Source organism: Erithacus rubecula (genome assembly GCF_903797595.1).
Source record: "Erithacus rubecula genome assembly, chromosome: 6".
NCBI lineage: Eukaryota > Metazoa > Chordata > Aves > Passeriformes > Muscicapidae > Erithacus > Erithacus rubecula.
Genome location: NC_136688.1, coordinates 43,634,677 through 43,658,168, shown reverse-complemented (window position 1 = coordinate 43,658,168; position 23,492 = coordinate 43,634,677). Strand labels below are relative to the sequence as shown.

At 38.4% G+C, this 23,492-nt stretch overlaps 1 protein-coding gene across 3 annotated transcripts; it reads right to left on the bottom strand.

The window, feature by feature from the left end:
* Positions 1-9: 9 nt before the first annotated feature.
* On the bottom strand, positions 10-23,492 carry ZC3H14 (zinc finger CCCH-type containing 14). 3 transcript variants are annotated; one of them, XM_079308597.1, is made up of 17 exons: positions 23,328-23,492; positions 22,530-22,572; positions 19,183-19,297; positions 16,372-16,412; positions 15,819-16,014; positions 15,058-15,478; positions 13,467-13,627; positions 12,294-12,394; positions 10,009-10,164; positions 8,485-8,559; positions 7,906-8,062; positions 6,187-6,410; positions 4,015-4,135; positions 2,978-3,114; positions 1,849-1,943; positions 913-1,019; positions 10-289 (listed from the first exon to the last, which is right to left on the bottom strand). In XM_079308597.1, the coding sequence occupies exons 1-17, from the start codon at positions 23,361-23,363 to the stop codon at positions 283-285; spliced, it is 2,193 nt and encodes a 730-aa protein (XP_079164723.1). In that variant the 5' UTR covers positions 23,364-23,492; the 3' UTR covers positions 10-282. The 3 variants fall into 3 exon arrangements, with proteins under 3 accessions (XP_079164723.1, XP_079164724.1, XP_079164725.1); XM_079308598.1 differs by lacking the exon at positions 10,009-10,164; XM_079308599.1 differs by lacking the exon at positions 22,530-22,572 and having other exon boundaries at positions 23,328-23,486.

Genomic DNA, 23,492 nt, shown 5'->3' with positions numbered 1-23,492 from the left:
CACAACATGTGCTTTGAAGGTTTTTAATGGAATTTTAAAGTAAAACTTTTCTTACACATATGTTTTTTCTTACAGTGTAAAAAAAATGTAAAATTGCCCAAACTTACAAACTTGGAAAATTAGAGACATTTCAAGTATGCAGTCAACCTCGTTTTATGAAAACAATGTATATTCAAAGTCCAAAATGTATGAGTCTTTCCTAGCATCCTATGTCCTGGTAGTTAATCTTCTTGTCCTCTACTGTCCAGAAAAGGCAAAGCTCAGTCTCAGTTTGTATCATATTCATTCACTGAGGAAGAAGAAAGAAAACAATTCCATAAGGAACAATTCTACCCCCTCTGTAAAGATGATTTGAGAACTGCTCTGTGCCCTACACCTGTAATGTCTAAAACCTTTGCAGAGGGGAGTAGTTGGAGTGAAAAGATCATTAAATCATATGAGTGCTGAGGCAGGCCCAGAGCTGCAGCTTTGGGAAGTTTGCTACTGGGTTATGAAATCATGGATAGATGACAAGAAGGAGCTGCTCTGCCAGAAACACTCAAAGAAACAGCTGAATCTAGTGTGGAAAAGACAGCTTAGACACATGATAAAACAATGGTAAAAGAGTTTTCAGATTTATTCAAATACAACTCAGAAGACATCACCTGTCCAGGTCAGGATTCCAGTGACTCTGCCCTATCCCAGCTGCAGGGTACTTGTTTATCAAGGTTGCATCACATTAGTTAATGTTTATACAACTACTACCAAACAACAGCACAGACTTGTCTTTAAAAGAAAGCTGCCCATAAGGGGTATCTTTCTTCATATATCTTTGTTGTTCCACACACACACTTTACTTCTGCAAGTAAAACTACATTAGTAATGTCACAACACACTCTTATTTTTCTTGGTAAGATTTAGGGTGTTTCTCACCTGATTTGAGTTCGAGTCCATTTCAAGGCGTGGCGTGGAGGTACAGCAACAGTGGGATGGTAGAAAGTGCAGTCTGGTCTTGTACATTGTGTATTAAATCTACAATGCTAAAGCCAGAAGTATTTCAGAAGAGGCTGCTCAATGCTGGCTGCCTGAACATGCTGAGCTGCACTGTACCCTTGCATTGCTGTGTGACACATCCCACCTGCAACTGAGCCAACACTCCCCTCCACCAGTACAACCAGTTGACCCAGTGACAAAAAAATCCTTTTTAAAAAGAACCAACTAGGAATTTCATGCTCCAAAACTGCCACTGCACTGTCTGGTGGAAATTCCTTTGCTTGCAAGAGTTTACAGAGTTCAGTTTGAATTGATCTTTGTATACCAGTTGGGAGCATGATACAGCATTACCTGAGGAGGGACAAAAGCCAGAATATCTGGCTAATAAAATCTAAGCACAGGTATATTATTAGGGCTTGAAAAAGCACTAAACTTCCTGGCATTAGATGCAGGGACACAATTCTATAGAAGTACCCAAGTAATAGACTCCTGTAGTATATACATTACATTAACACATTTTAGAGTGACTGGGAAATCTTTAAAGTTTTTGTATGCTGCAGCATATCTGAAGGAAGAGTCAAGAGTCTTGAGACATATTCCTTCCCAAAAGGCTCCTCTCTGCCCTCAGCATCCTGGCTGGGTAAGACATATGGCCCGTTTGAAGCGTCCCAGCAGCATTTGGTAGAAAGAATAATTAAAAAGTATAATTTTCCAAATTCCTTAAGCCACTAGTTTTGTGTATTCTGCTTGTAAGGCAAAATTAAAATGTGGACAGTAAAAGCAAAAAGCATTAAATTCTAGTAGCATTTCCTGTCCCAAAGCAGCATGTTTCAAGTCTCTTTCTAGAAAGGAAGGAAGATAGGAGATATATCTTACTTTTGGGTGGTAAAACGGACACTCCATTTTCTTACAAGCTGGAAAAAACTTACACAGCGGACCACTGGAGGATATGGACAGTGTGGACAGGGGTGCTAATAGCAGAAACAAGAAAAACAGGAAGTGAGTCTGTATCAGAATAAAGTGCCTTTTTAAGACAGCTCCACACAACCTTAAATATATAAATCCTTCTGTTAGAAATTCCATTTTATAATACACTAAAGTTCAACAAGAAATATAGACAGCATTTCCCAATGCAGTTAGTGGATCCTGGAGTAGAACGAGGCTATCATGTAATCATTTAACTTGGTTCTTCACCATTTCAAGGCAGCAAGTACCATGGTCAAGACAAAACTTCCAGCAAATTATACAGAGATTCTGGTAGGCAGAGAATCTCAAATGTTAAAATTAGCAGCAAGCCTATTAGAGTTTCAACTGACAGGACTGAGAAGTGCAGGCACTGCACTTTCCAGGAATACAGAGGAGCTGCTGGGAATGATATGGGAGACAAGCACATTGTACTTGGTTTCTGGCAAGGTAACAAAACTGCATTGAACTGTGACTAGGGGCTAAATTACTTCCAAAAGATCATGCAGTAAAGGCCCTGCACCTCGGCATGGTTCAAATGCTCAGTGACACCCACCCATACCAAACACAGTTACTGGCTTCACAGAGTAACCTCACCCCAAAAGTCATCTCATCATCACACCAACTTCTCTCCTACACTGGCACTAAAGAAAAAAAATGTTCAAAAGCAGAAGCCTCTATTTTCAGCATGTGTCACAAGCCCTTGGTACAACATGTGTCCAATTTAAGAAAAAAATCTGAGCAAAACTGCAGTGCTGGCTAATCCATTCAGAGAAATCAATAACTTGAGCAAGTCACCACTTTGGCCTTGCACAGCCTTCAAATGGACTCTTGCATAAAAGCACTGGGGGATTTTTCTGGTAAAGTTTTTCTCAGTTTATGCAGGAACACTGGATTATTATCCTTCATCCTGCATTAAGAGTTGTAAGAAAATTAGGTCAACTCAAGCAAAAAAATAAATTTTCATCACTGTCAGTTTCGGTTTCCAAAAATAATGTTGTCCCTTCAGTATTTTAAAGCTCAAAAAACAAGATGTGCTTACCTGGTTTAGGAGATGGATGGGGGCTTCGTCGACTGGCATGTGTGTAAGGACAGTCTGGCTTAGTGCACTTTGCATCATATTTACAGTTGGGATGGATGAACAGGCATTTATCAGCAAATTTGCAGTTAGGGAAAACTCTGAAGGAAAATAAATTGAGTCAAAAGAAGCAAAATCGGCAAGCATCTGTTGCACACAAAAGCCAGAGTATCACAGAAAGCAGGTGCATCAGGGCTGGGCATGTCTGGTCTTCCCCAGCAGGGCACACAGTGTAGTGCATGAGCTGTTCACCCACACACCTGCATTCAGCTTCCCTTCCTGCAGTGAACAACTGAACCACCTCACTCTCAGGGCAGTTTGGTCCCAATCTCCTTGATGCCAGCCAGGACACATCACTCTTAGTTTGTGGCATAGAGTGGCAAAGGCAATGTGAAATCAGACCTTCCTCAGAGAGGGGTGCAGTGTTCCCTAAGTGACATGGTTTTCACTGAAGAGTTTTATTTTGAATTTAGTTACACCAGATTTTATAAGCTAATTCAAATGTCTGAGTAACTGAAGTTACCCAATTTAGTAAGAGTTACCTGAAAACAGACACTGTTTTTCTGGACTGCTCCTGCTTATGGAAGAGAAGTCAAAGGCACAGGGCACGTTCAAGAGTTCGCCTTCCCTTTCAAATTTAAAACCCACAATGACTGCATTACTACATAATGAGGACCTAACCTTCAAAGCACTGGGACAGCTGGCAGAAGAGGTCCTATTCTTCTAAGACACTAATTCTTGCATCTTTAAGCAACTCAGGAACACCAGCCTGTACTCTAAACTAAAGCTTTCTTCTGCATAGGAGCAGCTGCCTTCCCTGTGTTCTGACACTTGGGAGAGGAGTAGAAAACCAAAGGAATTACAGTATGATAATCTAGCTCTGATGCTGCCCTGACAGGTTTGTGCTGCCTTGAAATATTTACTGACACAGAGCAGAAATTTGCAGCACTGGAATAAAAATCATAATAGCATGTCAAGTGGATGAGCTCTGTACTACTCACTTGCAAGGTAGTGTGGGGTGATGGTACACACATTCATCTCCATTCTTACAGGCAGGCCAGTATTTGCAGCGCTCCAGCACCTTCTCTTGCTTTTGTAGCATACTTAAGTCTTCCATTTCCACTGGATGGTAGAAAGAAGAAAAAAAAAACCAACCCCAAGCTGAGACCTTTATGATTCTATATGCAATTTGGTGTAAGCAATCTAGCATAATCAAAATTCACTGTAATTCTATTCTCTCTTAATCAAAAAAGTCATGACAGTAAAAGTTTATGTACAATCATATTTTCTGAAGAAAATTTCCAAAACCATAAATCAAAGAGTCATAATACTGGACTGACAGCTACCTTTTGGTGATAAAACATTAAATTTGCACTCTTTACAAGCAAAATAAATCAGTTTTCTTTGCAAATCCAAATTGATTTCAAGACTTGGACAAGACTATGACTCCAACTGAACCTGAGTTATGACTGTTCTGCTGAGCCATGAGTTAATTATAGCCATGTTTCCTTTCACCGAAATATTGTTTCCTCTAGAAAACTATTTTAAGAGATGAAAGTTTAAAATCAATTTTTACACTAATCAGATTTATTATTTGGGGGTATATACTGAAAAAGAGCCACTTATATGTAATTTGTTCAGACACTTCAGTTACCTGAACTCAGACTCTAATTCAAAAAGTATTTTAAGAAATTCTAAGCTGAAACATTCCATGCCTTCACTACTCTTACAGGAACATGCGACTTTGACATTCTCCTATTTGCTTGAAAAACCCAATTCACCAAATTCAGACAACTGTACATATCTTATTGCTGTCTTATTTTTTCGAGTATGGCAAAACCTTTGGCTTTTCCAAGTTTTCCAGCACTGCCTAGACTTCCCCCTCTTATCCTACTAAGATAAGATAAATGACTTAATGACACATCCTACTAAATGACACAAATTGCTCCAGATTCATTCTGTCCTTAGCCGCATTTATGCCTTCTTTTTGCAATACATCAAAGCCAAATTATGCCATCCTGTTGTACAACCACACTGGTTCATATGGACTACTCCACATGGACCTGATTATGGGTGAGCTTCAGATCCATCCCTGCTACTTCATTGGAATCCTTAACAGAGCTAGGACTGTACTGGCAACACTCTCCTGTACCACACAGCTTTGGAGAAGAGTATGAGGCTACACATGGAAAAGCATGGATTTGCAAGGAAGTACTCTAATAACTGTTTCTCTCTGCTAGTAAAGTGCATGGATACACAGGATTCCCTTAAAGACTGCCTTATATGTGAAGTACTTCTGCAGCCAGCGGACTGAAAGGACGTGGACTTACAGGATCTTTTGCTATGTGCTTTCATAAATGCATTACATATTTACAGCTGGCTCCATGAAATTTAAGGGTTCTCAGCACAGCATCAAATAGTATTCTTTATTTGGTTTAGAAATTTGGATACACTGCTACTACAGAAAAGAAAGATCTTAATTTTCTTAAGAAAGTTAAATAAAAAAACCCACGAATCCAAGCACAGCCCTCGGGCAAGTATCCAACACGCCTAGACAAAACCATGCCAGCATTCTAAACAATTCATTCTAAACAATTGTGGTTCAGCAAGCAATTTCTCACGTTATTCAAAAGAAATAGAGAATACAGAAACCTTCATGTAAAATCATGCACTGTTAAGTTCTACTTTCAGGTGCTAGTCACTGGACTCTACCAACACCTTACACATAACAGGCTCCTCTGTTGTCACAGCCCTCAACAGAAACATTAATACCATCTGATATATTTGTGTTAGTTCAAGGCATGTCAGTATGTCAACTGTAACATCTGTTCATCAGCATAGGGAGAAATCATAACAGGTCAACTAGAAGGGCAGATTTCTGGCAATGAGGACCAACAATATTTGCAAAAGACCCAAAAAACAACAACAAAAACCTTCCCCTTCAAAAAGAAAAACCAACCAAATTTTACCAATACTGAGATGTGCCATATTGTTCTAGTATACCAAGACAAAGGCTTCTAAAAACATGGTCCCACTGAACTCCCACATTGCATCTACCTAAAGAATGCTCTAATTTGAAGAATAAACACCGTAAGTTTAGTTTCTTAAGAATTATATATCCAGGAGGTGTAGCCATGACCAAAGCAGCACACCAAGGTGGTCAGTATAATTACCATCACAGTTCTCCAGCTGCCTGGTTACAATTTGCATCTGATGGGCTTGAAGACCTTTTAATCCTTTGCCAGCCAACATGTGATGGGTAATTGGCTTTAATCCTTCCATTATATATGAATCTTCCTCCTCCTGATCAGAAAGGTATCCTGGTGGACTGGGCACGCCATCCAGCGTCACAATGAACTTGGGACTGGCAGGCTTCTCTGGCTGAGCAAGCTGGTCTCTATCAAACAAAGAAATGTAGTAAATTACATTTTCTGACTCAAGAGGTTTGAATGAATGTGAGCTGTGCTAGTGAGTGAAAGTAGTACAAGCTTATCAATGAAGAGCCAAGCAGTAACAGATCTTCTTTTAGTAATTACTGGTAATGCACTCCAATTAACAGTGTGCCTTCTAGTTTCCCTGAGGCACTAATAAGAACTACAGCTCTCAGGTACAGCTCAGTTTGATACATTCTGCTCAGATCCAAAAGCTCATTTTCAATCAATCCTGTGGAATTTGCAGTTTTGAGGCAGAAAGAGAGAGCAAATACCATTCTTTGAATTACAAGCCTTTTAACACACAGAACATGTGTCTCCAAATTACTGAAAAGCACATTATGAAAAAGTGGTGTAGAAGTTTTTAGAACTAGGACGAGAGAACTGAAATACTGATACTAAGAATTTTGACACTCTGCCTGACTAAAAGGTCAGTCTAGCCTGGTGTCTTGTATCTGACAGTAGTCAGCATGGATAAGAGGGAACATTAAAACAGGGTTCACATACATTTTCTCCAGCCTTTCACCATCCCATCCATTTCCCCTGAGGGATTTCCTGAATGACAGGTGATCTAAGTATTTAGAGAACTGTGAAGTTCTCATCTCTGACAAACAGTAATGGGATAAACTTTGCTTCTCTATGAAATGAGGCTAAAAGCAACTACAATTGGAGAATGCCTTTAAGAGGACAGAAACCAGAACATTAAAAACATCATGAGCAAGAACTTTCAGACTGAAACAGTCAGAAACTGACTTATTCACATGCAAAAATTTACATCTCTCCTGTAGCACAGTCACAGCTTTCAATTGGGTTATTGCCAGGTTATCTTTCTGGGTTTGTTTGCTCAGTTTTCAATTATCACAGGCAGCTGAAAGCCACTCACAGAAAGGAAACACGAGCAGTTTCTCAAGCACCGCAGCCCATGTGATGAAGTTCATCACACTGTTCAGAGTTTTTAACTCTTAACAGATAGGATTATTTGTTACCTGGAACTTTGTTTGAAGCTGACATGAACTTTAAGCTTCTCCTGGTCAAACTCTCCACAAAGGAGCCTTAAATCATTGTCCAGGATTCACCACACGCAACACTTTGTTAAAAGATGTTTCTTAAGAAATGTCATTCAAGGGTGAAACAGGTATAAAACTAAAGGCAATTTAAGCAAAATGATTACTTGACTAGGATTTCAGAAATCAGAACAAAAGAGCAGTACTTTTCAGTTCTTTCTTCTTTCTTACAAATCAAAGACATGCTCAAGGTGCAGCTGACCCTAAGACTATTTTCCATTTAGAAGGATTTCTGGGAAGCTTTTTGCTCCTGCTTCTTTTCTTTTGCTATTCAAAGTCAGTCCATTTTGCATGATTCCCCACCTCCTGACAAAGCACAAGTCTGACCAAATGGCTCCATCTAAACCACAAACAAGCAATTTGACCAGTAACTGTCCTAAATGAAGTAGCTTTTCACCGTGTCTGTATTAGACGTCCCGAGTGAGCTCGCACTGCCTCTGTGCCCTTCTTTCCCAGTTGCTGGTTCTGTGGCACCGCGTCCTCTGGTAACTTGGGCTTCTTCAGGATAAATGACCGAGTGTCTGAGTGGACCACAGATTCTGGCTCACAGTAATCTGCATTGGGAGAAAAATTACATAGAAAAGAGTAACATAAGGTGGTAGTTGTACTCTTAACTTATTGCATATTTCTAGTATCAATTTACGTGGTCAATTAGCTAACTTTAATTTCTTCCTAGTAGTTTCCAGAAAACATTTTTACTTCCCTGTTAATTCCAAAAAGGTGTATCAACAGAAGCCATAAGTCGTATTAGGTCAGATCAGGAATCTAAGTGGAATGACTATGCTGAAACAGTATTGGTGAGGATCCCCCCAAAATCTCTCATCCTCTGAACAGCTACTAATGTAATGTGTTCATTCCTTAGAGATGTAGAAACTTGGAAATTGTAGAAATCAGTATAAATAATTGAAAAGGAGTATCTTAACATTCACTGGACAGTAATATTAGATTTGAAAATAAAAAGATCACAAGACTTAACCCTGAGTCACTTGCAAGGTATCTTCAATCATAGGATCAATCTGAAGGCGACAAGAGAGCTCCTTTTGTTCATTTCCTAAAAAACAGCAACAAGAAACATATTTTACAGCACGTCAACATGAAACTATAGATTAGAGAACTGAAGCACACTCTAATTATATCGATAAAAAATAATCAACAACAAAAACATTCACACTTTTAACAACAACAAAAGCCATTCTCATTATTATGAGCCTTTTCCTCATTGTTTCAGAACAGTAACATGGCAAAATCTAAATACTGTAGGACACTACTTGTTCCCATAATCACTGCTCAGTGATGGAAATGAGGTCTTTGGACACAGCAACTGATGAAGGCCAAGTTCTTCCTCCTCATTTGTAGAGGAGTTGGCCACTCAGAGAACACACACACAGGAAAGCAACAAACATGGGACTACTTTACAGTCTTCCTAAAAGAGCTGAAGCAAATCAGAGCAGCACTTTTCTACATTTGAGATATGGTTTAAAAAATTATTTTTGCTTTTTGTAGATTTCCTAAGCAAGCTGTCATTTCCATTTCAATGGCAGAAGAGTGAAAATATTTAGCATTATTATTTTGTGCATTAATTCAAAGGCTGATGAAGCTTTTAAGCTTTTCCTATACTTTATAGATACAATTTAATCTACTTTAGGGTGGCAGAAAGATTCCAAATACATGTATATGAGGAATAAGCAACTGCAAAAATATTTTTTTAAATAATGAATGTTTACCATTCCTTAACAATAGCTATAGGATAGAGTAACAAAAATATTACTCAAAACCAAATTTTATTCATTATCTAAATATCTACACAGTTAGCAAGTATAAACTCAGTACTTGCTATAGAAATATTTTTTCCCCTGCCTTACTTCTATGATTCCTTGTGACTAACAAAGACAATCCCCCATCCTCCATAAGAAAACAATGCTGAAAAGGTACTTTGACTGCCTTTCAGGAGATTTAAAACAGATGTAAAAACCAAAGCTGACACAGTTAGCCTGATATCAGCTGTCCTGTAAGAGCAAGTAAGAGTATTATATTTAAACTGAAAAATAAAGCACTGAAAACATTTGTGTGGAAACCATGTGTTGGAAAGAATCTTGCAGTACTTCATATGCTGGAAAAGTGTTCTAAATACTCTAGAGTATCTTCACTATCACTTAAGCCTCATCACAGAATTACTCCTACAAGACACTAAGGTAAATATGCAAAGGATGGGGAAAAGAGAAGCTATCCAAATGTAAATGCTTATGCAAAACTGTTGCTCAGTGACATGCCACAATGCTACAACATTCTTTGCTTAGTGATTAATTCCTCTGAGGTTGTCTGTGTGTGTTTGGATACACGTATCTATCTAACAGCCATGCTTTAGAAAGCTGCATGGTCTTCAGGACAGTTCTCCATGCAACTTTTGATGCAGACTTAAATGCGTTCCTTTCCTTTTCTCTGCTCAGCCTGTAAAATTACATCCCCTAGTATAAATTCTTCAATAATATTATCAGATGACCTTGAATTTCTTCAACTGTCTGCTCCTTTGACTCTTCTACTTGAAGCTGAGAACTCAGAACAGGCAGTCTGCTTTGCACATGAATTACTTCTAACTGTGATTCTTCTGGGCTAATTCGAGTTCTTGGTGCAACTGGAACAGTCTGTTTCTGTGGAACTTTAAATAGAGAAACAATGGCAAATCATTTACATACTACCCAATCACACAACAGTATTATTTTTAGATATATTGTGCTAAAGTAACTCCCACGAATTCCTACACACACACACACACAAAAAAAAAAAAAAAAATCCCAAGCATCTGTCTCCACAAAATGCACCTTTAAACTACCTATAAAATTCTTAGTGTGCAAGCTTATTTGTGCATGTGCACAGAGCACGGTGAGTGGCACCTCAGAAACCATACTTGTAAGACAAACAGCATGAGAAGGATTAGTGACAACAGCAAAGTACTCATTCATCCTTCTACATATACTACTACACTCTACTTCTACATGTAATTAATGTGGTACTCTCAGTTTTGAAATCACTTTTCATTCCATCTTTCATATAAATAATCATGGATCATCAATGTGTCTCTTCATTTGAAGCTAGCTATCCTTTGCTGAAGTGCTTGAAAATAGAATACAAATCTTAATGGCAGCAGAATCATAGAATCACTTAGGTTGGAAAAGACCAAGTCCAACTGCAAATCTAGTCCATCACTGCCAAGTGCATCACTAAGCCATGTCCCCAAGTGCCACATCTACACCTCTTCTAAATACCTTCAGGAACAGTAACTTCACCACTTCTCTGGACAGCCTGTTCCAATGCCTGACCATCCTCTCCATGGAGAACTTTCTCCTAATATCCAATCTTAACCTCCATCAGGCACCATCTGAGGCAACTTCCCCTGGTCCTATCGCTTGTTACTGAGGAAGAGATCAACCCTGACCAAACTACAACCTCCTTTCAGATAGTTCTAAATCTCTGTACAGATAGTTGTAGCTTGGAATTTGAGGTTATCAGGACAACAGGTTGACTTCTTTACTTGGCTTCTGCTAAGACTGTCAGATCTGACTGTGAGAAGCTAAACTCTTCCCTTCGCTGAGTATCAGAACAGCATTTAACTTCTGACACAAAAAACTAAAAGGTACCACTCAAGTACAATATTTATGAATTTACTGTTTTGTTTTACCTATGTGTTTTAAAATCACTTACTTCCATACTCCATTCAAAATACTTCAGAAAATATGTTAAATATTACTTCTGAAGTGGGAGAACCTGCATGATACTTCAGATTCACAAATCTGTTTGTATTAAACAACAAAGTGATGCCTTCTGGTCTCTCCACCAAAATATTCTTGTGTTGCTAAGTCAAACTACAAGATCACCACTACTAAAAAGATCAATAGTTTCAATTAATTTAGACTTATCTAGCTATGTCTCATTTCCTGCCATACTGCTTTGTACACAGGGAAGAGCTTCCTGTATCACCTCAAAGTACTCTTTCTTACAGTTTGCAAAATCTGAGATAACAGGCAAGAGACTTCAGATGATATAAAAGTCATGGTTTAAGCAGTTTAGTGAATGCTCCTCCCTGGCAAGGTGCAACGTGGATTTATCAACACCCAGTGAAATGAATGCATGAGACAACAACTGGATTTGCCCTTCTTCAGAAGTCTCTCCTAGCAAGGAGAACTGATTGCCTGCACCCTGCTCAGCTGCTGGGTCAACTGCAACTAACATCACCAAACTGAAACTGCAGCTTTGCTGTTAAAGGACAATATACATCATCATACACATCCTGACACTTATCAACATACCCTGATACACATCAATCCATTTGTTCCTCATTATTTTGCACTTCTATTACCTATATCCAGTGTATTTTCATTTTTTTGTTGTTTGGCCTTTTTCTCCTCCCCTCTCAGAAAGAAGAAGGAGAGCGAAGAAAGGCAAAAGAGATCAAGTAAATAGCTCAAACCAACCACCTGGCTTATTCTGATTAATTTCCCCTTGGCAATTACTGACTAGAATACTCTGGCAATTCCACTTAGTATCTATACACTACACAGACATACTATCTTGATTAATATGTTTTAAATACCACTTCTCTCCCTCGTTTATGTTTTCATAATTCATCACTGAACATCAGTGTATGAAACAGGACATGGTAAATTCCTCATGTATAACTGACTTGCTATTTAGCATTCTGTCTTATCTCTAAGTGCTTTCTTTAGCTTGGATTTATACAACAGTTGGGAAATATTACAGATTGGCACAAGCAAAATCAATAATAATTACCAGTGGAAAAATTGGTCGTTTTTGTAACTGATTCCTGTGCTTCAGAGATTGCTTTCAGTATTAAATTCTTATTGGCCTGTTTTGAAGGTGGCAATGAAGGTCTAAAGGAAATACAAAAAAACATTAATTGTACATGGATTGCACAGTAACCGTGTTCACATTAAAGACAGTTGTTTCAACAGGTTAACACAGAAATTATATTAACAGAAATCACCATCTACAATTATTTTATCCAAAACAGTTCAGTTAATCTATTCTCTCAGTAGATGGAGATCCACAAAATGCTCTAAAAAATGGAAGTCCACGTGTCACCTCTCAACTTATGTAAAACCATGCTAACATGGGAAAGGCACTCTCTGCCATTAATTTCTTCCCACCTCTGCCCAACACTTATCTCTTGCTATGTTTGTGCTGGCACCAATAATTATGCAGCTATCTTGAGAAACATGATCCAGCTGCATAATTAGACTGAGTTTATCAAAAACATTTTATTTGCAAAAAAGGCTTTCTGATTGTCTTTAACATCAACAATAAGGAAGCTTAAATGAGAGAAATGTGCTGTGGTGAAGATGAACTTAATACAATACATTAGCTTAAAATAAATCTTATACAAGCTAGTACTCTAGGTCAGTAGAACTATCTCTTCTCTAGTTTAAATGTTCTTTCTCTATTGTTAAAAATCAGATACAAAAGACATGTATTTTGACTAATGCCTGACACTTAGAATTAGGGAGCAGATAAAAAGGAAAACCTCTGAAGACTGTTCGAAAAGTTAAAATCACCTTAAAGAAAAAATGATAACTGGTTTGAAAACAATTTCTGAAAACAGATCAAATTACTGAAAAATTACTTTACCACAATAAATACAATAATGGTCTGAAACATGTCAACATTAATGCTCTTTTGCCAGTAAACTTTCCCCAAATAATGTAAAAATTCACACTGTTGCACCTTACATGCAATAATGAGAACAGGTTACAAAATCAAAGGCAAAGGGGTGACATAAACAGACATCTCATCCAAAGAGTTGTGAGATAGTACAAAAAATATTAAAATGGTTTACTGAATTTTGTCTATCAATTTTAAAAAGTGCAAACTGATCATCTCCACTTCCAAAGTTTTCTTTCATTATATTAATTCTTGAAAACTCAGAATCACTGAGTTGTTCAGTACCTTCTTTCTGGCTTTGCAGGTACAGACACACTGCTGGAGATGCTTCCTGTTCGCAATCCATAGTCTTCCTCTTCCTCTTCATCTTCTCCATCATTACAGAATTTTTTCACTTTGACTACTGAGCTTACAACAGGCAGTCGTCTCTTCCTGGAGCTTTCCTCCTACAACACACAGAGCAGCAGAACAGCTCATTTAGCATAAACCGTGTATCAATAAGCCAGCAGAGCAAGCATTGCAATTCCATCTGGAGCCAGGAGATGGAGAACTTCCATTCCAGTTGTACAAGTGACTGCACTGGATAGTATGAAGATCATTTACACTGAAACATCTCATTGGAAATGTAACTCTAAACAGCATTAAGGGAAAAAATATAAGAAAAAACTCTCAAGTACAGAAAAATTATCCAACACCTGCAGAAAACCAGAGTTCTTCAAAGAATTTTATACCATTCATCAAGAGGAGCATGTTGAAAGACAGAGAGAGAAAAGTGAAATCAGTAAATGACTTTCTTCTCCTGTATCAACTCTAATTTCAGATAAGTTTAAGGAAAAATTTCTAGCAAGGAAATGACATATTCCAAAAGATGCTAATTATTACACACAGTCAGGATGGTCCAGTTTAGACAGTGCAAGGTCCCCGTTGTTTTATTCATGAAACAGTAATAGGAGAAAAGTATCACAAGACCTTTTTCTAACATTTCCAAGGAGAGACATTCCTGACATCCATCAGTGATTTATGCACAACATTAAATAAATCACTATATTCTCATTTGCACTTCTCCATTCTCAAAAAGTAATGACACCAGCATATATCTTTGTAGAGCATTCTAGATTTCCAATTAAGATTCATTATCTTTTGCACAGAATGAAGTACTGGCAAAGACAGTGAACTTTATGGGCAGCAATCAACACAGATGCACTTGCAACACAAGATATACAAAATACTTGCTTCATTTCAACATTAGCAGCCATAACTATCTTCATTCCTCTCAAAAAAGGCTCTTAATTAATTTATATGGATAGTCTATCAGCTAGGACCACCACTCAGCCTGGCTTAGCTTGGCCTCCAAAGTACTTAGGGCAGCAATCATCTTTTAATTTGTCCTTGTCCAACATCCATCCCAAAGAATTCTTAACTGACATGGTTCTAAATAGAATAATAATAATCTCCATCATCATCATCAATGTATCTGTGCTAATCAACAGCATGCCAACAATCCTGATTTACACAACTGTGTAAAGCTGGGAGTATACAAAGCACTTAGGGAAGATCATGCTGATTCACTGATCTGAAGACCAGAATTGTAATTTCTGATTCATCATATGCAGTTCAATAATGTGCTAACCTGTTAGTCCAAGTCAACATGACATGAAGATATACATGGTAATTAACTTTTGAGATGCAGCAAGTTCTGAGATAATGGTGTCAAATGATGTAATCTGTTTTTACCAGTGGGCCCAAAGGATGAGATCTCACACCTACTGGTACCGGTGACCAAAGTCTTTTGATTTTTCTGAGGTCACGATTTTACTGAAGTGTACACAGCTTCCAAACAAGAATAAACTTTTATAACAGTTTAGGTTGTACCAACCTCACTGCCCACTTTATCAGCACTGAGTTTGGAGGTGGGTCTGTGACCTTCTGCTAAGCTGCCAAATGCTTCTGGATTGCCCATCTGGCCAGTTTCCAAAGACCTGCAGCCTTGTGTGTCTAACTGCCGGCTCCCCTGCAAGCTGCCCTGTTGTGACAATCTGGGCACGTGAGCGATGCCATCTGCGCTCCGGACAGCTGGTGGCCGGTAGATCTCGGCCGAGGGACGAGAGGAACCGTAAGTTACAGTCACAATAGGCTTCTTCCGTGACAAAGGGTTCTCCTGCACAAAGTTTAGGTCTTCATCAATTAGATCATCTGGTTCAGGTTTAATGTCAATTACAGCTTCAGAAGGTGACAATTCCCTCAAAGGCTTGACAGTAGATGTTAAGCGGGATGCAGAACCATCTTCACAAGACTGCCTGATAAAAAAAGAAATTGCCAACTGTTATCTGCAAGTCAATTCCTGGAAAACAAGAACTGTCTTTTAATCAAAGCCAGGAGGGAAGACTCATTAAGATATTATTGTTTATACAAGTTTAACACACAGACTGATATTTTCAGCTTGGTTAATTAATCTAAGTTCCTATGTTGCGTGAAGAACTGAGTTCTGATTTAATGTTTATTACATGACAAATTGTAGCAATGCTTTACTCTTCAGAAGTATCTTTCCATGTGTCTATAGTGCCACTTTAGAATAGCTATACACTCACACAACTACTGATGTCTGAAGGTGTGTTAGGAAGTAGCCAGCAGCCTTACCTGGAAGCAGTGTTCCTCTGCTCCTGTGAGCTGGTTGAAACTCTGGAGTCATTTCTTTCAGTTCGAGTACTTGACACTGCAAGAGGTGGCAAGATATCCCCACGCCTCCTCTCATCACTCACACAGGAACTGCTTTTGCTGGAAGGCAGGTTGCTCTCAAAGATATTAGATTCTGAAGATTTTACACTGGTTGGTTCTGTGGAGACAGGCGCCTTTTACTTTTACATTAAAGTACAGCAATATAGATTTTACAATAAATGTAGCTATGAAACTGCAAACATGATGTTGTGCAGTCCTGAAAACACAATAAGCTGAAAGCTGCTTTAGCTGAATACATCAGAAAGAAACACAGAGAAAACACACAGACACTAGACTCAAGAATAAATTCTTTATCTCAAAATATAAAGCACTTTTCTTAACAGTCTGGATCCAAACAACCACATAAACAAAAAATTAACAAAACAGCCAAGATATTTTTGTAACTCATTAAACATATAACACTACAGAGAAAAAAAAAAGGCTACCTTCACTCAAAATTAATTTTCTTACTTACCAGTAGTCACAGAACGCAGCTTATCCAAAACACCATGGAGCCTGAAATAGACAGATAGGGCAGGAAGCAAAAGAGAAAAAGGAGAAATAAAAAACTTTAGCTTACATTCAGACTTATCATTTTCCAGAAGCCCATTAAAACTTCTCTTTCCATCAACCAGAGTATGTTTAACCTCAAAAGGGAGGCTTAAAGTATCTTGCCTTGCATGTCTTGCTCATGCAGGGAGAGTATTCATCACATCATCTACTTTTGGTATCTGGCTGGTTTACATAATCAAAGTCAATACTAACCTAACCTTTCACTACAACCAATGGAGTTAAGTAAAAAAAAACCAAATTGATTCAAAAAACCTAAGATAGAAACTCAAACAGTATATAGCTCATAGCATGTAACATTCTCAGGACTCTTCCAGCATGCTTTGAATATACCAACAATTATCTTTGAGGTGTGCTGGTTAGCAAAAATATTTCAGAGAAATACCAAATTTGCCCTTTGCCTGTGAAAAAGGTACTAAGTAACTAAGTAACACAGAAAATTACATGGCTCTAATACAATAAGGCTGCTTAAAAATAAACACATATTACAGTGAGAAGAAAGAAAAGAAACCCCAACACTTAAATTCATATCTTACTTAGAATTCAAACCTGATAATAGGCAAGTCCATAATTTAGGCTGAATATTAGAAAGGAGCTAAGGAACAAGAACATATTGAAAAGACTACATGTGGGTATAAAGAAGGCTTATGCTTGTCCTCCTTGTGAGCTTTCACTAGAACACTTGTCAGCTGAGCTCTGGTGATGTAGATCAGTTTTCACACTGACCTCAGGATAACTAATCTGACACTTGGTTCAGAGTAAGAAGTGGTGGCCAACCAGCAGGACTGCCAGGTTTGTCACAACCTCTGCGAAACTTTTGCCAGAAGGCCCAAAATTACCAGCTACAGAGATAAACCAAGGAAGGCAGATCTTGCTGAGTGCTGTATTTAATCAACATTTAAGAATGTAAATATTATGGGCTGTTTTTAGAAGAAGCAAAAGCATATAAAACTCCCAGCTACAATGCTATGTAACACTTTTCTACCAGTCCCCTTACAGCTTATTCATAGGATTCATCTTTTCTTCTTTTTTCCCATCCTTCTTTTAACCAATACCTACTACTTTGGTACTTGATAAAGCACTCTAACATTGAGTTTGTATTTGTATGTATATAAAATGAGAATACTGACCTAAGTCAGTTAAAACAGTCACTATGTTTAAAATTTAAGCAGGTGTCAAAACCAGCTGCTGGTATAACATCTGCATATAGTCAACACACCATTTTAAATATAAAAATATAAAATTATCTTGATTTCTTTACTGAAATTTGCTTTCTCTACATATTTATTATTTTTTCAATAAAGTTTTAGTTTCATTTATAAAGTCATGAAAGTGTTTTCTGCTACACTATTTCTTACTGTAGATTCAGTCAAAACCATAGTACAGGAGCTACATCCTCATCCACTTCTAAACTTCATTGATTTGTCTGATTCCTAAAAGCACTAAGACAATTGCATACTTCCTGATACTCTGAAACCCAAAAGCTTTGCCTAGGCAGGCCACAAAAGGCAGCAAAGAAATGCCTGTGCAGTTTTCAAAAAAGAATTCCATGCTTAATGTACTCCTTTATCGTATTTTTGGCAAATGCCAGGAGAAAAATGAAACATGTAAGTAAAATCAAACTATACCCACACAAGTTACACTATCACCTAGAAATCCATCAGTTTAAATAGCTAATACAGTGAAATGTAATAGCTGGAACTATTTTTCATTTTTTGTCAATGTTTATGATTTTATAACATAGCCAATTTCTAAAATGTTTCTCTCTGCTATTCAATAACAGAAAAGCTCCTAGAAACTAATTACATAGAAGAAATATTGGAAGTGAATGTTAACTGTCAGTATGAAAATGTCAAAGAAAGCAAACTGAAAAAAAAAAAATCAGTATTTTTCTCATCTATACAAAACAAAGTTAAATTCCTTAAAGCTCTATTAGGTAGGAGACTCAGAAATAAGATTAACTTGAAAAAATATGTAACTCTGAATGCAACAAAATCTCTAAAGTCAAATGTCTGAAATGTGGATTTACTTGTAGGTTTCTGCTGTAAAACAAATTTAGTATTGCATGAGAAATATAATGGCTACGTTTGTCATGCAGCATGGAATAAATGAATCTACACTGTCAGGAGCTGACAGTAGAGCTGAAATGTTGCTAACTTGTCCTGTTCAGTAATTCTAAGGTTCTACTTTTGATTTTTAGAGTTGGGTGGTGGCAATAAATAAATAGCCTGAGAGGTGGGAATACCTAAGCATTTGGTGCTAAGCCTTGTCAAAGACAGTACACAGAATTAGATCCCTGTTCATCTGCCCTGATACAGCAATTCCCATGCACAGTAATCTGAAGCACTGTTAGCATAAAAGCAAACAGATTGGTCCTTTACATCTAGCTGCAGTGAACAATGCTCTCATGCTCAGTGGATTTAGCAGCAACTATTTTAACCCAACATCCAACCCTCGCTTACCTGAGCACTTTATTTACAAATCTGACTGGCTTATAAACAAATACATCTTCCAGTCCTTTGCCATCTATCATTGCAAAAGCCTAACTGCTGGCAGATTAAAACTAATTTACTTATTTGACATGCAAAGTAGAAGTTTTTATTAATGCAACTTACATAATGGGAAGATAAATAACTTTTTTAAATGTCTGGTGTCACTTACAGAAAGCAGTCCTGCACTATTGATAAGAAGTGTGACATGGAGCTTGCAAACATACCAGACAGTAAACCTGACAGTATTGTTTCCAAGGAAAAGGGAGAGGTCTTCTGTCATTTGCTCTTGACTCTTCTTATTGGCCACCATAACCATAATATAATCAGGGAGCTCTTCATCTAATAAAAAGAGAAATACATTATTTTAAAGTATAATAAATCATGGAAGACATAGCAAACATCTTTAAATGTGTGATTTTTTATTTTTTTTAAGTCTTATTATAAAGAATGTGCAGGCAGAGGATTAGGTAAGCAAATTAACAAGACTTATATTTCCTCTGAGGTTCAATACAAGTCTCATCTACAAGCAAAGAATAAAAGATCATCAATTTCACAAGAGTATAAGCTGATGCTGCATTTAAAAAGTGAGTAAACAGAACAGAAAGGAGGACAGGATAAAAAAGCCACTCTGCTGCCTATATCCTTTTTCTTGAACATTATCAAACATCTACAATATTCATCACTTCAAATATTGCCAAATACAGCACCTAATCCTTGTCAAATTTCCTTTAGTTACAAAAATTAAACAAATAAATATCCATTTCTGATATGTGCATTAAACAAATCAAAACCGTACTAACTTCCTTATTTTCTACCTACAAAAATAAAACAAATCCCAGCAAGCTCAAGACTGAATTTCTATTCTGTAATGCATGCAATTTCAAACACACTGAGAAACCCATTCCCTTGCACACAAGGTACTCCCACTCATCAGAATGCATAAGGAAGGGGCTTGGAGTCAACCTCACCACATGAAGGGTTTGGGGAGTTTGGTGTCTGGCATTTCACTTTGGCTAGCTCTGGCCTCTGCTGAAGGACTGACTGGCACAATTGCTGCTCAAAGGCATTAGATGTGCTTCTTGAGCACAGACTTCAATTTAGCTTAATCAAACATCTCATGCTCTACAATTCCACTCCATGGCATGACATGACCATAACAGTAAGTGAAAACAGCTGGGAAATACCATCCAAATTATGAATTTGACCCAAGGCACTGATACAGTTGTGCTTATTTAATCAAGCTAAGACAGTACACAACACTAAAAAGACCTAAAAAATGAAAAATAGAAGTCAAAACCCAAGTGAAAGGAATTGCCTTTCTTCTATGTCTATGTACAACGTAAATAATTTATCTCTACCCTCAACTACAAAAACAACATTCACACATTGTACCTGCATTACCACTACTCAGTTGTCCCAACATAACCTATTCCTAGCTTAAAGCCTCACTTCTCTTTGGTGGCTTTTTTGCTTGTTTCTGTTTTTGTTGTTGCTGCTTTGTGCTGGGGGTTTTTTTTGCACTAAAATCTACAAGTAGCACAACATGGACTGATGTTCAGACCTAGGAACTTAGAATGAATTTTATTTATTGGGCAAGCTACTTTTAAGCATGATAAGCTCTTCAGGTGGTTAAACACATGATCAAGTAAAGAAGATATTTTAACTACAGATAAAAACATAGATTAGCACAATTACCTGTAACAGTATGATAAAAGAAGGAAAAAAACTTTCTCAGTAATTGTTTTGGCTTATGCCAACTTAAACTACATGTGGAACTACAGCCTTTTGAAAAATTTCCTAGCTGATGAATAATTAACAGACTTCATCTTGCTTCTAATATATTAATATTCCCTTTGTAAGCTCTAAACAACAAGTAAGTTTCAACATATCTTGTTGCAGAAGACTTTTCAAGAGAAAAGAAGTAGCAGTTACAGAAATAAACAAAAGCATGGTTCTTGCAGGATAGAATGAGGGAGAACCAACTTTTTACTAGTTACCTGAAAGAAGAAATTGAGAGTTTTTGAAAAACATTACTTGAAAAGTTGTCTAAAATACTCTAGTCCAGAAAGGAAACTTGAAAAATCAGAAATTTGGACACAGTGGCTTAAAAAGAAAAAAGATGACAAGGCAAGACAGACTTAGCAATAAAGAATACAAAGTTATTTAAAGAAGTTCAGAAACTGACTGAGAAGAAACTGCAGACATTGCTGATCCTGGGAATACAGGAAACCTGTCCTCTGAATACAACAGATAGAAGGAAAACAAAGAATAAGCAGTCATAGCTGAAATCAAAGATGGCTACTATTCTACCAGCAGCTTAGTAATAGAGACAAGAAAGACTTTTATTTCAGAAATACAGGAGAAAGCAAAGAATCAAGCACTCAGAAACTGAAACCTGGAATGATGGTAAAAAAAAAAAAACCAACCAAACAAACAACAAAAAATTAGTTACTTAAAAAGACAAGCTTTGAGATGGTGAAAAAGATGATTTTACAATTAAAAAGTTCTAAACACAGCTCCTAGGCACCAGCTCAGCTCAGAATGTCAGCTCATAGGTAACTCCCTTATTGGGAGTCAATATATTTTTCCATAAATACAATGCCTCCCTTGAAATAGGAAAGCTGATGAATTTGGGCTCCAACTGCAAACTTTGAACTTGGCCCTGCAACTCAAGGGATCTCTAAATTATGTTCTCAATTCCTTTTCTTCACCTGAAATTCAAGAAGCATCACAGACAACAACAATACTGTTTCAGGACTGAGATATTTTATTTCCAACAGAATGCTGTGTTAAGTTACCAATTTTTAATGCTGCAGAAAACAGCTGAAGTGAAATACACATTTCTTCCCAGATCCAGAAAAAACATAAAAATCCACAAGACCACATTCACATTGCTCACTCTCCTGTCACAAACCAAAACAAAATCTCCCTCTGCATCTAAGATTCAGATACATGTGTTTCATCATCATTAGCTCATCACAGCTCTTAGCCTTCTCCTTAATGGTCAAGCTCTAAAATTTTAAAGGTTTGTCCCACATAATGTTTCTGATGTGGCCTTTCAATTTCCTAAGCCACTCACTCATCTTTGTCCTCTCTCCTAATTTTGACAGACGCCTCACCCTGAATTCAAGACCTGTTAAAAACATGCCTAGGAAAGACTGATTCCATCTCAGAGTGGTCACAGCTAACTGCTGATGTATTTCCAAGGTTCTTGCTTTATATAATGTTTCTCCTAATCCTTCTAAGAAATTTCCTTTTGATATTTACATAATTTTGTTTTTCTTGCAAATTCCCCTTCTAAAGGGGAAGACTACTAGACTAACAGTTATTTTCTTTTAGTTCTTCACATACTGATGTTCACATACTGCTTCCTCTTATGCTTAGACCATAACATTTTCTTAAGTATGCCTCTTTCTTTCTTACTACTGCAGCATTTCAGATAATTATTCTCATGTTTTAGGCTTCTATATGCAGTAACAGAGATAATAGTAAGTTCCATTAGTTAAACTGGTTTTTTCCTACATAACAGAAATCATCTAGAGAAGATTGCTGAACACATGGCAAAACTTACCAACATAAGCCCCCAGCTCCTGTAACTTTCCTTTTATAGCACCCTAAAAAATAATGAAATATTATTTAAGGGATGGATCAATGAAGTGTTTCTAACTGCAAAGAGGTGGGAGGCTTAACAAAGTTTCTCTCATTTACTGTTTGAACACATTGGTTTAACTTGTGAAACTTTTCCTATTTCTACTGCTCAGGACAGGAACGTTCTAACAGCGAGGGGCTGACAGCAGAGTAACGGAATCGCACTCTCCCTACCGTATTTCCGACAGACCTGATCCTGGCGCTACCATTCAACCTCCCAGTCCCAGCTGTCCTTTTTAAAGCAGAGACCATCCGGACTCATGAAGTGTAAAGAAAACGAATCTAAGATGGTTTGATAAAAGGTCATTCCCGGCTTAGCAGGGAAACAAAAACCTGCCGGCACTTCCAGACGGTGACTGCCGAGTGGGAGGCACAGCCAGGCCATGCCGGTACCGGGGGCTCAGACCGGCCAAGCTGCGCGTCCCCGGGCAGCCCGGGGCCGGGCGGGCTCTGCAGGGCGAGAGGGCAGCCCCGGGACACAGACAGCTCCTGGCAGCCGCCCTCGGGGAAAGGGTGCCCCGACTTCGCTTCCCACAAGAACGACTCTCCCGCCCCCGCTCTCCCCGGGGAGTCCCCAGGCCGAAGGACCCGCCGCCGGCAGCCGTAACGGGGGGCCGGCCGGAGCCCGGTGCCTCAGCCGCCGGCTGGGCCTGCCCCCCCGCCGGCGGGCCTGGCCTCCTGCCGCGGGCGGGAGGGACCGACCCGGCCGCTTCTGTCTCACCCGGATCTTGCGGCTGATTTCGGTGCCGATCTCCATGGCCGCGCCGAGACGCCCCCGGGCCGCCCCGTCCCCGCGGCCCCGGCCCCGGCTCCGGCTGCCACCGCCTCCCGCGCGGGTACCGAGCGGCCTCGGGCCCAGCGCGCGGCCTCCGCCCGCACCGCCCCC

Coding starts and splice junctions, on each gene's coding strand:
- ZC3H14 (XM_079308597.1), bottom strand. CDS start 23,363: ATGGAGATCGGCACCGAAATCAGCCGCAAGATCCGG. Junction 12,395..13,466: donor CCTGCAAAGCCAGAAAGAAG/GTACTGAACAAC, acceptor TATTTCCTTTAG/ACCTTCATTGCCACCTTCAA. Junction 8,560..10,008: donor GACAGTTGAAGAAATTCAAG/GTCATCTGATAA, acceptor GCTGTTTTTTAG/GAAATGAACAAAAGGAGCTC.